We start from the raw sequence: 15862 nt of genomic DNA, 5'->3' as shown, positions 1-15862 counted from the left end.
AACATCACTTTGATGTAACTAATAATGGTATGGAAGGGTGACAATGGAACCGGTTGTAGTATCCGAAGCACAATTATACAAATAAAGACATAACACTCCAGTATAAACTATATTTATACTATGTTAGGCATAAACATCTTGCTTTTGCTTCTACTCATGCCAAAGCATTAAAATTATAATGGTCGACTTCTCATACTATATCGATCCAACTCCAGAAGTTGTCCCCCTTCCATTAAATTGCCGAGCTATAACAGAAATCTCAGAATGAAGAACATATCAGGAATCAGGTGTACTCATCATTACTGAAGTATCCGGATTTTCATATAGTAAGAATGGGAGTCCATTTTTGTGTGATATATCCATAACATAAAAACAATTATCCTAAATTAAACGATTGTTTGTTTGTGTTAATGTCTTTATACGAGTTTAAAGTGTACTCAAAATAGAAAATGAAATTGATATATTCTCATAGTTAGTCACTTGACATAAATATCGAAACGGAATCAAAATCTGCCGATTCAGAACTGAGATATCACCCTCTAGTGTTATCGATTCCAGTTTCAGAAGAGTGGCGTAAAACGTTACTGCTACGTAAAGCTTACTTGCTGTAAAACATTTTACGCCTAAATGTTTGCAAAAAAAATAGTATTCACCTATATTTATCATTAGCTATTGAGGGTTCTCCTATAGGATAACTTAACAAATCCAATGAAACCCATTACCTCTACAGTATTGCAAACTACATTTTTCAATAAATACGCTCTCACCATATACATGTACATCCACACAGAGGCGATAGTCAATAATAGGAATTATCACCGATCCCCATCGTTATATTGTTGAACATATCTTCGAGCAAATTGATTATAAAACAATTTGGATTCCCCAACTTACAAACAAAACAATTCAGAGGTAATATACTGTACATTTTCGATTCACACGTCCTCACTCCACTCGTCCACGTGTCACACACAGGAGGTCATCGCCATAACTGTTAATGGGACTTAAACAATTACCTCTGATCGACGGTCGGGCTGTTAATCAACAAGGCCATGTCTCCTCAATTAAGTCATTAGGAAATACCTATACCTACCATGTAATTCTGTGATGAGGTTATAGACGTACCCCGATACATGAGCCGTTGTTATGCTATTATCTATCAGTGATGTTATGTTACAGTACCCCGCTGTCTGTTATCACACAGTGTATATCGTTAATCTATAATTCGTGTCTAACTTTAACAATAGTCATTAGTAACGCTTTAATTTATCGAATAATATCACAATTCACATCCACTAGATGTCATTCCAATTTTTCAGTTTTAAAAATATGTTATTGGCTCAAATTTTATCCTTAACTTAGATCTCGAAAAGTTCGCACCATACTACCCTTATTGTGAGTATCTTGTGGTAGTTTCTTTCAGTCGCCTCCAAGCCTTCAACCATTAATACTTAGTCGACAGAGTAACACACTTTGTGTCTTGACTATGCATAGTCAGAATTATGATTGTTTCATTATTCTTTATGTATGCCTTACTAGGAAATTTGTCTTGTATCTAAAACTTTTATAAAATACTGTCTATGGCTTTTGCAAATACATTTGTACAGGAAAATGTAAAATAAAATCATGTTTAAAGAATTTTGAAGGAATAATTTGACTGCAGTTATCAATACGATATGTCATAGACATGGCTAAAGCGTTGTAATATTGATTCGAGGTCAATAGTTTTAAGTTAATAGATGGCCTTTATTCGGTTATTTCCGGTGTATGGTAGTTATTTTTCTGGTTTTGCGAACAGCATTTATTAGATTTCTTTTAAAAAAGATTAAATCGCTTTTATGCAGCACAATACACGTATATCTGCTCTCATTTGAACTTATTATGCATTTTAGCTTGAATATTACTCGACTGAATTGTAATGACTGTCTAAACGAATATGAAACGGCTGGTTTTGTATTGAGTCTTTAATGTGACTGTGAAATTATGTGTTTTCTTTATGTGCATGCTATGGACCTTTTGTATACCACTTATTTCATAGATCGGAAGAAATCTTTGTTAGCCATACCCAATTATACAATAACACATACTGATCATTTTAGACGTTATAAAAGCTATAAAATCTCACTAGATTCATGTTCACCAAAGACAAGCAAAGGACACCATAGATTTATGTTCTTCTTTCTCAATAGAAGATCTTATTTTTGTCCTAATATCAATGTATATAAAAGACATTCAACAATATAATATTGAATTTCAATAGATCGCCTGTGTTATTAAAACGTAAATTCAACCTAGCATATATATTGATTCTTTTAGCTAAAATTTGGAAATCATCATGAAGTTGGAAATTCACGACAGCTCTGTGTATAAATCTGTGTATTTGAGTGTTGACTTTGATGTTGTTTTGGTGCTGAATATCGAAAAAAAAGTCTCTACAAACCAGAAAAAAACCTAAGAAAAATAAATACAAAAACTTATAAAATATTCATTTTAAATTTATTGCTGGAACGATGGATTTTCACAGTTCAACAAATGTGTCTACATTTTGAAACGTCCTGATGGTTAAGACATTATTTTGGCAAAGTTCTTTGAGCAGATTGATCAAGAGTTTAATACTCCTCACCCTCCTCCTCGCCCTCACCCTCAACGGAGTCGACACCGACCTCTTCGTAATCCTTCTCAAGGGCAGCCAAATCCTCACGAGCCTCAGAGAACTCTCCCTCTTCCATACCCTCTCCGACGTACCAGTGGACGAAAGCACGCTTGGCATACATAAGATCGAACTTGTGGTCAAGACGAGCCCAGGCCTCGGCGATGGCGGTGGTGTTGCTCAACATGCACACGGCACGCTGGACCTTGGCCAAATCACCTCCTGGCACAACAGTTGGTGGCTGGTAGTTGATTCCGACCTTGAAACCAGTTGGACACCAGTCGACGAACTGGATGGTCCTCTTGGTCTTGATGGTGGCGATGGCAGCGTTGACATCCTTGGGGACAACATCTCCTCTGTACAACATACAGCAGGCCATGTATTTGCCGTGACGGGGATCACATTTCACCATCTGGTTGGCAGGCTCGAAGCAAGCATTGGTAACCTCAGCAACAGACAGTTGCTCGTGGTAGGCCTTCTCGGCGGAGATGACTGGGGCGTATGTGGCGAGAGGGAAATGGATACGTGGGTAGGGCACCAAGTTGGTCTGGAACTCAGTCAAGTCGACGTTCAGGGCACCGTCGAAACGGAGGGAGGCGGTGATGGAGCTGACGATCTGGGCAATCAGACGGTTCAAGTTAGTGTAGGTTGGTCTCTCGATGTCCAAGTTACGACGGCAGATATCGTAGATAGCCTCGTTGTCGACCATGAATGCACAGTCGGAGTGCTCAAGGGTGGTGTGGGTGGTCAGGATGGAGTTGTATGGCTCAACAACGGCAGTGGAGACCTGGGGAGCTGGGTAGATGGCGAACTCAAGCTTGGACTTCTTTCCGTAGTCAACGCTGAGACGCTCCATGAGCAGGGAGGTGAATCCGGATCCGGTACCACCACCGAAGCTGTGGAAGATGAGGAATCCCTGGAGTCCAGTACACTGATCAGCCAACTTCCTGATGCGGTCAAGGACGAGGTCGACGATTTCCTTACCAATGGTGTAGTGACCACGGGCGTAGTTGTTAGCGGCATCCTCCTTACCGGTGATGAGCTGCTCGGGGTGGAACAGTTGGCGGTAAGTTCCGGTCCTGACCTCATCTGGAAAATAGAAAGCAAAGAATCCGTAAGTAATTGCTGTGTTTCATATTAAACTATAGATTACATATATAAAAAGCCGTTTTAAATTAATGAGATTACATAAGCTGAAGTTTTGTAAGTTGTTCTTTTGATAAAGTGAATTATTAATACGCGTATCGATCACTATTCTAATAATAAGCTGATCAATTAAATATCTGAAAGGGTTGTATTAAGTAAATTCCATTGGCATTGTATAATTGCTTAAAATAGATCTGACGTATTCGGTGTATACGTTTTTAAATTTTATATTTTTTAATGAAAAATTATTTTAGAAATGTGATACAATATGGAAATATTACTCACAAGTATGAATGTGTGCTCATTTTTAAAATTAATTATTTATTTATTTCATTGAATAAATCTATTTATTTATTTGTTTCCTTGTAGTCATATTTTACTATTTTACTCATCACATATATCGTGTTTAATCAGTGTATTTTTATAATAGATATAATGTATTATTTTTATCTTCGCAGTATTTCAATTAAAGTATACGCACACATATAAACTTATCCTAAATTGTTATTTCAATAGCCCCCATGGAACTTTTTTTGGCATACCCTCGGACTGATTCAATGTTCCTACCTATACATTTTATGTTTAAATACACGAAGACAATTAGCTGAAGCTTATCCCGATAGCTATCAGCCTTTAATTGGCTCCTAGGTCTGACATGAAGACACAAAATGGCCATTCTTATGTCTAACTAACTGTCAGAGTTACACATATTTATTTATGGGACGATGTTTAGGATGTTATTCGGAGTATGTCCGATCACCTTTCATTGGATTAATCCTATATTAACAAGAATATATCAATCTAATATGTAGCATACATTACATAAATCACCTAAATAAAATAACGTTTTATTTTTTTGTCGTAGACTGTGAATTATCCCAGTAATAGAACAGAATGGTGTATTCATGAGAATGTCATTTCAATTAAACGGTAAACATTTGTGTCTAACTATCGGATCGCTTGGCATGACTCTATTCACATAAACATTTTTTAAAAGATAATATCAATAAAATTTTAATCAAATGTCTATTTAACAATCAATTTAATTAATCTTTTAATCGTTTATGTCTTAATTACAAGACTCCGTTTAATTGCATGACTGGAATTGAATAAAGAATTTGTCATGCGCGAAGCTAGTTTTCAAGTAGAATTGAATCATAGTAGATAACATCAGCTTTATTTGATTTCAACTCTAAACGACTCCTGTATTTTCTAATAGAAGTTTATCCGCATGATCAAACGTGAATGAGAACAGATAAGAAATAGACAATCTTGTCTGGGCAGGACCCCCACCACTTAGTGGAAATTAGGCAGGTATAAAAATGGAGATATTTTGTCATTAGTTACCAAAAAATATTGAACTTAGATCAAACTGTATAGTGCATAACATTTTATTACTGCTGCAATTCCTTTGTGTTTTAATCAGAGTCCCTTCTAAACTCAAGGTCTTCAAATGTTTATCTGGCCATTCATATACATGTTTATTTAAATTTATATGAATGCTTATTTAATTGTAATTGTAAAATAAAAATTTATATATTAATAATGCTTAACATCACATAGTTGTATGAGCATATTCTGGTGGTAAAATTCTATCAGATAATGAAATATATCATTTAACTTCTATTAACAGTTCATTGTTTGTAAGGTTTGATTCTTACCTACTACGGTGGGCTCCAGATCAACAAAGACGGCCCTGGGGACGTGCTTGCCAGCTCCAGTCTCGCTGAAGAAGGTGTTGAAGGAGTCATCACCACCTCCGATGGTCTTGTCTGAGGGCATCTGTCCATCAGGCTGGATACCGTGCTCCAGACAGTACAACTCCCAGCAGGCGTTTCCGATCTGGACTCCGGCCTGTCCGACGTGGATGCTGATACATTCCCTCTGTAACATGAAACAGATAAAATATTTTATATACACTGTTAATTAACAACATAAATGCAACAATAACATTTACATGCTACATTTTTTCTTAATATGTTTTGTCAAGTTTAACTCCAAAACATAAATTATTTTCCTTATAAAATATTATAACATGAATAAATAATATGAAAATATAGAACAATATTCGTATTATCAATTGCGAAACAATGTTTCAATAACAATGAAATTGAAAAAAAATAACAATGTGAAAAAAAATTGTTCAAAGTACATGTATTCCAATTGTAAAACTACAAGATATATTCTATATTATTATCATGATTAGTTAGTGTCATATTATGGCCTAAGATAAGCGGCTTACCATGATTGGATTTTTAACTTGTTCCAAGAACTCGCAGGTAGAACTATAATGGTCTCTGTGAGGATTAGGAATGAGGTTAAAATTCCACAACAGTAGTTATATACAGGGTCTACCTGAACGTCGCCAGGGGCAACGCCAACAAACAAAATAGATATCGATTGGAAGTGGTCTGGGGAAAACGATCATTTACATATATGTACTGCGATTGAGAATACAATTAACCTTAGCAGTTAGCGTTTTGTAGTACAGCAATAGTGTATGACATTTAGTAAAAATGTTTTTGTGTTGTGAAGTTTTATCGATTTCTACAGTAAATGGTACTTACAAATGTAAGTTTAAAATCAAACATGGTTATTAAGATTCTGAAGTGATTTATGGTGAAATATGACTCTTTGTGTGTTGTCACACATATGAAATTTCTTTGTTAAACGAGCATGGTATTCAAGTTGGGTTGAATATTATGGTATGCATTTTGATTTCAAAATGTCGATAATATACGCGATTCAGTTATATCTCCATACAGATATTAGGAGCCGGGGGCGGTCTGGTAAACTTTTACTAAATTATTATTTCATAAACTGTTATCAAAACGATATATGTTGAACATAGACACTGTTTACCATGAAATAAGATCCGAAGCAATTGTATTATACTTGCACGTATTTTTGTTCGCATGTTTATTTTGTGATTATTTGTAAGCCGCTCAACAAAATTACGCTTTCACTTTATACTTTTATGTAATTGTTACTCTGAATTAAGAAAAAAATATATTAAATCATATTATTATAGACGTCCTAGTGTGTTTAAGTTGGTACTTTTATTATCAACCCAGAATATAGGGGAATTAAACAGGTTAGGAAAATATATAGATTTGGCTTTAAAGCTACGAGATAATTTAATTTCTAATTTAAGTTAATTAATATTCCAAGGTTTTGAAATGTGCATTATAAATCATTGATCTTATGTTTTATGAAATGGTATATATACATAATTAATCATACAATGTATCTGTTTTGCTATGAAAAATGTAGTTATATGTTTGTCCAGCACTGTCTGCATTGTTATATTGTATATGTTAATGTCAACTCTCCGATGTTGTAAAAAACAAGGAAATAAAAGAATCTGAATCTGATGATAGTGCCAACGAACTAACGCTCCATTATGGTGAATAACTTGTTTTTGTTCATCAAGCAAATAATATTTACACAAGCAAAATATCACTAGATTTATTATTGAAAATAATAAATTTAATAGTTTTTTTCACATGGGAGGAAATAAAAGATTACACTAAGAATCAAATTATTGGTTAAACTTGATTATGTTTACTATTTTCTTATATGATTTTATACATATGATTACCGTTCAATATCTGTTAATTTGGTTGTATTATGAATGCCTAGTACCATATTAATTATTACATGATCGTCTTAAAATTAATATTTATGCAAGTGTTTTTTCATATTCCCAAAATTGGTTATGAATGGCTTTTTCATGCTTATATGTGCGGCTATGACTCCTAGCTGTCGAGACGTGGAAAGTTTTTATGTATGTGAATCCATGTTATTTTCTCTTAGACACCCCACGTATTGTCTGTCCTGTTAAATCGTGATATTCTTTTCTTGATAAACACATGTGTTCAGAATACGCAAAAGAATGTTTAAAAGGACTCAGGTGTACTAACCCAGCCTACTGGGAGATAGTTTTCGACAATAAAATGCTCGCTATTGTAGAATGCAGATACAGAACACGTAGGTATTAATTACTATAAAACCCCGTCCTCGTGCCAAGGTCTGTCCTGTCAGCTTGGCGACATATTCATCACGGATACCACCAAATGAAAAAGATGCACATAAGATTCATAAAAAGTAGGGGTTGGTTCCGATGAAATTGGAAATCGTGGGTCTTATCATTAAATCTTTAAGTTTATCAACTTGAACATTTGAAGGGTAAAACTTTAGTTTGTCAGGGATACGAAAAGTTAACTAGTGTTGGGATTAATCTGTGACATTATCTCTGCCAATCGTGTTTTAATCGATTGATTTGAGCGTCATTTATAAGATTCATATCGCTTTGTCAAACCGGAGAACTATATCACTGGGTTTTATTGTAATCAGGTGATTAAAGTCCACTATACCCATGATTTCAATAATGTAACCAATGAGAAGCACAATGCTGCTAGGTTTGAAATTACACTGTATTGTATTTTGAATGTCGAATCTATTACTCATAGATATAAGATGTCTGTAGGTGTCCAATCGTTTGTTTAACATCCACGTGAAGACCGTAAATGTGTTTACAGTAGATACCGGTCGATATCAATATAACCCGCTTTCTCAACTCCAACCTCAGAGTAGAAAAAAAACGAAAAAAGCTTCATTAAAGATGCTCCACCGCCGACAGAGTATAAATGATACCCATCATTTGAACAATAATTGGTGTTAAATCGTGTATACATATATGTCTAATTAACACACAAAAAATAATTCAAAATTATTTATTTTGCTTTCGGTGCATGCGCAATCAGTACTGCATTACACATAGGACATAGTGCCACGGAAATTTTTCGGGATGCAATTAATTGTTTTTTAATATTTTTATCTTGATGTAAAATTAGAAGGTAAAACTTTTCAAATTTCGTACTGGCATTTTTCTACTGGCACCAGATAACACCAAGATTGATGAGTCTATATGTTTTTAATCTGTGTTCATACTAAATATGATTTTCTGATTGGTAGTGATCATGACGTCATTGACTTTGGGTAATGATTTGGAAAAGTAATTTCCCAAAAAAATGATGTTATCATACTTTTAAACGTATTTCATTTCATGAAGTAATCTGAAAAATTTATTGTAATTGATGTCACATTTTTTAATTATTATTTCATCGGATACGCGGGTTTTTCCAAACAATATTATGCATACTCTTTGAAATTAAAGAATAAAAATATTTCAGTGCTTAATTAGTTTTATTATAAGATAAACCACAATGATGTTAAGCCAGAATTTACTCTGTACCTGTATCGTGAAGACAATGCCAGCGTTATACAATATATATGTTTTACTGCATGTTTTTCGTCACTAGATTCCGAACGTTGTATATGACACTCAAGTTATTAAGATATTGTAGAGAATGAAACCCAAAGGTTGTTCTTGATGTAAAAGATGAATTATTAAAGTAGATTTTGTGTAGAATGTATGGCAAAATGAAGATACTTTTGCACCAAATTATGGCATTAATATTATTCAAACTAAACAATATGGTGTATTTAAGCAAGAATGTATTTTTGATTGTTTTACAAGAATCCATGTAAGAACTTTCGCTTCCATGACTGATAAACCTAAAATGTGTAGTTCTAATCTAAAGGATCGATTTTCTAAAAATAAGATTATCGTCTCTTAAATTAATTATTTAAACATGACAAAAATAGAAACGATGTGATCTGTACATGATTTAAAAGCGAACACATTGAAAATGTTTTATATGGACATATGATTTTGTATAACCAAACATGGGTTTTTTTATAAGAAATTATTAATTCAGCCACAACAACAAAAACTTTCAAACTTATCTATATATATATATATATATATATATCAATTTATTAGTTTTAGTAACCGAAAAAGATACATATTACTATTAGTAATTAGCAGTTAAATGACACATTTCTCATAAGATCATTATCATCTAATGAGAAATGTGTTGATTTATTTTATTCTATGACAGGTGATGAGTGAATCCCACCTATGAGAGGTTGCGGGTTTGAAACCATCTTGTAGTTGTCTTCAGACACTGACCTTACAGTGACATGGTGTTATCCTATTGACCTTACAGTGACATGGTGTTATCCTATTGACCTAACAGTGACATGGTGTTATCCTATTGACCTTACAGTGACATGGTGTTATCCTATTGACCTTACAGTGACATGGTGTTATCCTATTGACCTTACAGTGACATGGTGTTATCCTATTGACTTTACAGTGACATGGTGTTATCCTATTGACCTTACAGTGACATGGTGTTATCCTATTGACCTTACAGTGACATGGTGTTATCCTATTGACCTTACAGTGACATGGTGTTATCATATTGTTCTATCAATAATCCTCTTTTAGTCTCCACTAACTTGAACCTAAATCAACATTTAAAGCGAACATACACTTTTTATAAGGAAGGTTATTAATTTATAATAGTTGCTTCTTCTGTCAAAGGATACATTGGTGATATTAGGCATGGTCTTTGTATTCATGTATCTCTTTATTTATTTAGTTATTTTACAGAATTTTAAGCAAAAACTATTCTTTATGCGAAAAGACGATACAATTACTATAATGGACGGTATTTTTAAACTTTTAATCTGTTTTCTTCTTTTTGTCAGTTAAAGGTAGATGACTAGCGTTGAAACAATAGAAACATCACTTCTTGTGCTGACAATTTGAAGCAATTACCCTCTGTTTTCATTTTCTAGAAAGAAAACCTTTGAGAAGTGTGCAATGTAGTCCGCCGTACTTAGCATCAAACGTATCAGCTATTCTAATCATTTAAAAAAATGTTAAATACATACTGTCCAGTTGAGTAGCCCACGTCCCCATTGAAGGTGCGGTTTTATTGTTTCTCGGGTATCCATGAATAATTGATATATGTACTTTTATTAATTCTATTGCATATTGCGAGAACGATAAAAATGTCGGCAGGAGACAATTTGTACCGGTTTGGTGTGTTTATAACAAACAACTGATACGTTTGTCACACCTTCCTCAAATCGCTATCAGGGGTGTCCGTTTCAGTCACACACAGGAAAAGTGCACACCTTATATTCACAACAACAGGTGGTGAATGATTTAACACTCCATCTGAAAACTGTTAATCACAACAGATGGTCTAAGTTTTTTTATTTGATATAAATATGCGTCATTAAAGATAAAACAAATAACCTTCGCCCCATTATACATAATGTATAAGTTAATGTAGTGTGTGTGTGGGGGGGTTGTTGTTTTTTTGTTGTTTTTTTTTTTATAGTTTTTTAGCATTTTGTTTTATCACTTTTATTATTATTATTGGGTGGGTTCTTTTTCGCGGTATGGGGTGTTCTTGAGTGCACTGTTGAAATTTGGTCACTCTAAGTCAGCAGATAGAGGCAGTGTAGAGGAGGGTGTTATAAATCCTAGTTAGATTTCAATAACCATTCATATGTATAATATGTTATCATTTTAACTTACCGAGCCTAGATAGCAGAAGGAAATATATTGCCGCCATACTAGTATTTGTATTAAAATGTGCACTCAGTTATTTAAGATCCTGTACCTCTTGTAAATTATTTTATCTTGAAAATGCCGTATCAATGTACGAAAGCATAATGTTTTAAATAGGGTACAGAAAAACTTTACCTTATCGGTTATATACTTCACCAACATTTTCACATCGATTCGCTTGAATATTTAAAATCAGAAATGAAGAAAATATGTTTTAGATAGATCAGTTTTACTCAGCATTTGTTATGTCAAACGCAATTCTTTAACGTATTTCAAATATTTTATTTGTGACATTTTCAAATTCTGGTGTTTACACGCATATTTTTTAACGTTGCCCTTTACATATTGTTTTTGGTTTGTAATTAATATTTAAAGGTTGTTATTTGTTTATCATAATATTTGTTATCAATAACGTATTTTGGTATTTGGGTATAATGAAATGACATTGAAAAAAAAATAATGATCATTTTATCGAAGACAATGCTATTACATGCAATGAAGACTAAAACAATGCTGGTAGTATCATATATCATTTAAATGTGTTTAGCACAAATCTATGACACTTTACTGCAAATACATGTAGTATTTTTTTCTCTTTCTTTTTGTTTCTCTCTTTTTTTCTTTTATGTTTGTTTGGGTGTTTTATTAATTTTGACTTTTCGTCATAAGCTAACGCATTAATAACGTTATCTATATTATAATTTCATAAATTTATTAATTAATCATAAACATGATTCATAAACATGATTATTATCATGGATTTGACTTACACAAAAAGAACCTAACAAACATCCAGCGTTTTAGTATCGCTATTTTCAACAGATATGTCCATTCTAAATTAAGCTATAGTACTGGTCAAGTAAACAGTTAACATTTAATAAGTCTTTCAAATTGTATTGTTGACATTTAATTTCCATTGTTATTGGCACAACGTAAATTAAGTCAAAATCTTAAGTTACACAATAGTTTTTATATCGGCGTAAGTCGTCGAGTTTTCAATACGTTTTTATGAATTGTTCAATGAAAGCGACATTTTAAGTGATAATGTAAAAAGACCAGAGTTTGTTTCAAGTCCTTGTGTAAAGTCACTGTGTAACAAGACCATTCACAAAATTCAAAATACATAATCAACTATGCATGTTTCTTTTGACCATTTTACAGAGTCCTTTAAGCTTATTTCTGCAGCCATAGTTCCTTTTTATCTAATCTCATTGTTTTTAGAATTGCGTTTGAATTGAATGTCCGCTAGTAAAATATCGCTTTCATTGAGAAAAACATGTATTGACAAAACCTTCTGTGATGAAAACAGATTTACACAAGCTTTTTTATTGTTAGTCTTCTTAATTGAAGATTATCTTACTCAACCTGATTTTGTTGTTCATGTTTTAAGAAACCTCAAAGTTTGAAGACAATAAAATAAAAACTTGTGTATATCTGAACAAAGAAATGAAACAAGAAAACAAAAATATCCAAGATCTTTCTTTTTAATCTGTAGAACATTTCATCAGACAATCAATTTGTCGAATTTCGATACAACAGATTATTTCAGAGTTCGCTTTCCAAATTCACCATTCAATGGACAAAGCCGGTCTGTTTACCAAGATGTGTCAAGGATTGGGGTTAAAGAGTTTAATACTCCTCACCCTCCTCCTCGCCCTCACCCTCAACGGAGTCGACACCGACCTCTTCGTAATCCTTCTCAAGGGCAGCCAAATCCTCACGAGCCTCAGAGAACTCTCCCTCTTCCATACCCTCTCCGACGTACCAGTGGACGAAAGCACGCTTGGCATACATAAGATCGAACTTGTGGTCAAGACGAGCCCAAGCCTCGGCGATGGCGGTGGTGTTGCTCAACATGCACACGGCACGCTGGACCTTGGCCAAATCACCTCCTGGCACAACAGTTGGTGGCTGGTAGTTGATTCCGACCTTGAAACCAGTTGGACACCAGTCGACGAACTGGATGGTCCTCTTGGTCTTGATGGTGGCGATGGCAGCGTTGACATCCTTGGGGACAACATCTCCTCTGTACAACATACAGCAGGCCATGTATTTGCCGTGACGGGGATCACATTTCACCATCTGGTTGGCAGGCTCGAAGCAGGCGTTGGTGATTTCAGCAACAGACAGCTGCTCGTGGTAGGCCTTCTCGGCGGAGATGACTGGGGCGTATGTGGCGAGAGGGAAATGGATACGTGGGTAGGGCACCAAGTTGGTCTGGAACTCAGTCAAGTCGACGTTCAGGGCACCGTCGAAACGGAGGGAGGCGGTGATGGAGCTGACGATCTGGCCAATAAGACGGTTCAAGTTGGTGTAGGTTGGTCTCTCGATGTCCAAGTTACGACGGCAGATATCGTAGATAGCCTCGTTGTCGACCATGAAGGCGCAGTCGGAGTGCTCAAGGGTGGTGTGGGTGGTCAGGATGGAGTTGTATGGCTCAACGACGGCGGTGGAGACCTGGGGAGCTGGGTAGATGGCGAACTCGAGCTTGGACTTCTTTCCGTAGTCAACGCTGAGACGCTCCATGAGCAGGGAGGTGAATCCGGATCCGGTACCACCACCGAAGCTGTGGAAGATGAGGAATCCCTGGAGTCCAGTACACTGATCAGCCAACTTCCTGATGCGGTCAAGGACGAGGTCGACGATTTCCTTACCAATGGTGTAGTGACCACGGGCGTAGTTGTTAGCGGCATCCTCCTTACCGGTGATGAGCTGCTCGGGGTGGAACAGTTGGCGGTAAGTTCCGGTCCTGACCTCATCTGGAAAATAGAAAGTTAAGAATCCATAAGTAAATGCTGTGCTTGATATTAAACTATAGATTACATATATAAGAAGCCGTTTTAAATTAATGAAATTACATAAACTGAAGTTTTGTAAGTTGTGCTTTTCATAGAGTGAATTATTGATACGCGTATCGATCACTATTCTAACAATAAGCTGATAAATTAAATATCTGAAAGACTTGTATTAAGTAAATTCCATTGGCATTGTATAATTGCCCAAAATAGATCTGACATATTCGGTGTATACGTGGTTAAATTTTAGCGTCATCGTTTTTAATAGACTTGACAAACGATGAAGGTGTAATTTCCAAAAATAAATGGTGACTATGCATAGACTTAAATGTACAAAGGGAATAATCCCCTATTAATCCTTGATAAGCTTTTCGGATTGTCGCGTAGTCAAGGGTATCAAAGGGTGGCAAGCAAACATTTTAAATACAATAAAACAATATCTACAACCATTTTCTCCAGTTACATATTTTAGCATGTAAATTGTTAATGAAAGACAATAATTAACTGGAATAAAATTCATTAATGTTTTAAAAAAGATAGATAACTTACCGACTACGGTAGGCTCCAGATCAACAAAGACGGCCCTGGGGACGTGCTTGCCAGCTCCAGTCTCGCTGAAGAAGGTGTTGAAGGAGTCATCACCACCTCCGATGGTCTTGTCTGAGGGCATCTGACCATCAGGCTGGATACCGTGCTCCAGACAGTACAACTCCCAACAGGCGTTTCCGATCTGGACTCCGGCCTGTCCGACGTGGATGCTGATACACTCCCTCTGATTAAGAGAAAAGTAATTTATTAGTATACATGAATTTTGAGACTATTTCTTTAAAATGTGGGTTTTTTTTGTTTAACTTACAACAATAAAAACTTACAAAATAAGACCATAAAAAGTCGGTAAACTTATTAAGTAAGTTAATAAAATCATAATATAAACAGAATATTTGTAATGAAAAATATTTAAAACATAAAACAAATAAATAAAAACAAACAAAAAAATAAAGAAATGACGTATTAAAAGTGTAACTTACCATGTTGACTGGTTGTTAGAAAGTGATCTTTGTTAAAAGAAAACAGACAGCTAGACTAAGCTCACGATGACTGTAATGTGTCGCAGTGAGTATAGTATTAATGTCGGTACACGCGGTGCGCTCGATTTATATAGACCTCGGCTCACCGTCTCTATGGCCAAGATTAGTTTGTAACGCCTTTTCTCATTGGCTAGATTCAAAGGAACGCCGAAATACCGCAATTTTCATTGGACAATATATCACTTGGCTACCCTGTTTGTTTTGTCAACGAACAGGTACGGATATGCGTCGCTTTGAAGTCTACACAATATACTGTGGTAAATTGTTATATAATAGCCAAGTAATTAAACCCTGGGGACAATACCGTCGCCAAAATATAACCTTTAGTCTTTAGTATGACACATAATGTCAAACAGATAAAAGAAATCAAATTGATTGAACAAACTCTCTCAAAATGATTGACACATTTAATTGATTATAATTAAAAGTATATCAGCCCGTAATTATCTTGAAATGAAGTATACCTATTTGATTAAAGATAGACAGGACCGACCGTATAAACCGAACATATACGAGTAGTTTTTTTATTATTATTATTATTTATTAATGTTGCAAATATGAGGTACTAAAAAGAACTGTATAAATTATCTTTTTGTAGTGCTTCATGATATGTGCATGTATTTCATAATGAACAGAATTAATACATACATATATCAAGATCTGTTTCAACTTGTACATTTTTAATGAT

The 15862-nt window shown here is 34.8% G+C and overlaps 1 protein-coding gene across 4 annotated transcripts; it reads right to left on the bottom strand.

Moving 5' to 3' along the window:
- Nucleotides 1-2482: 2482 nt before the first annotated feature.
- On the bottom strand, nt 2483-15255 carry LOC138314838 (tubulin alpha-1A chain). 4 transcript variants are annotated; one of them, XM_069255418.1, is made up of 3 exons: nt 15115-15253; nt 5458-5680; nt 2483-3739 (listed from the first exon to the last, which is right to left on the bottom strand). In XM_069255418.1, exons 1-3 carry the CDS (start codon nt 15115-15117, stop codon nt 2610-2612), a joined length of 1356 nt encoding a protein of 451 aa, XP_069111519.1. In that variant the 5' UTR covers nt 15118-15253; the 3' UTR covers nt 2483-2609. The 4 variants fall into 4 exon arrangements, with proteins under 4 accessions (XP_069111519.1, XP_069111518.1, XP_069111516.1 ...); XM_069255417.1 differs by lacking the exon at nt 15115-15253 and adding an exon at nt 6039-6165; XM_069255416.1 differs by lacking the exons at nt 2483-3739; nt 5458-5680 and adding exons at nt 12760-14050; nt 14636-14858 and having other exon boundaries at nt 15115-15255.
- Nucleotides 15256-15862: the final 607 nt, after the last annotated feature.

This window comes from Argopecten irradians, chromosome 2, assembly GCF_041381155.1.
Source record: "Argopecten irradians isolate NY chromosome 2, Ai_NY, whole genome shotgun sequence".
NCBI lineage: Eukaryota > Metazoa > Mollusca > Bivalvia > Pectinida > Pectinidae > Argopecten > Argopecten irradians.
The sequence above is the reverse complement of the archived record's forward strand: the minus strand, read 5'-3'. Positions and strand labels throughout refer to the sequence as shown.

Excerpts from the sequence above, each read along its gene's own strand:
- LOC138314838 (XM_069255415.1), bottom strand. The coding sequence starts at position 5,689 with ATGTTACAGAGGGAATGTATCAGCATCCACGTCGGACAGGCCGGAGTC. Across the intron at positions 3,740-5,457 it reads TCTGGAGCCCACCGTAGTAG|ATGAGGTCAGGACCGGAACT; the intron begins GTAAGAATCAAA and ends TCTATTTTCCAG.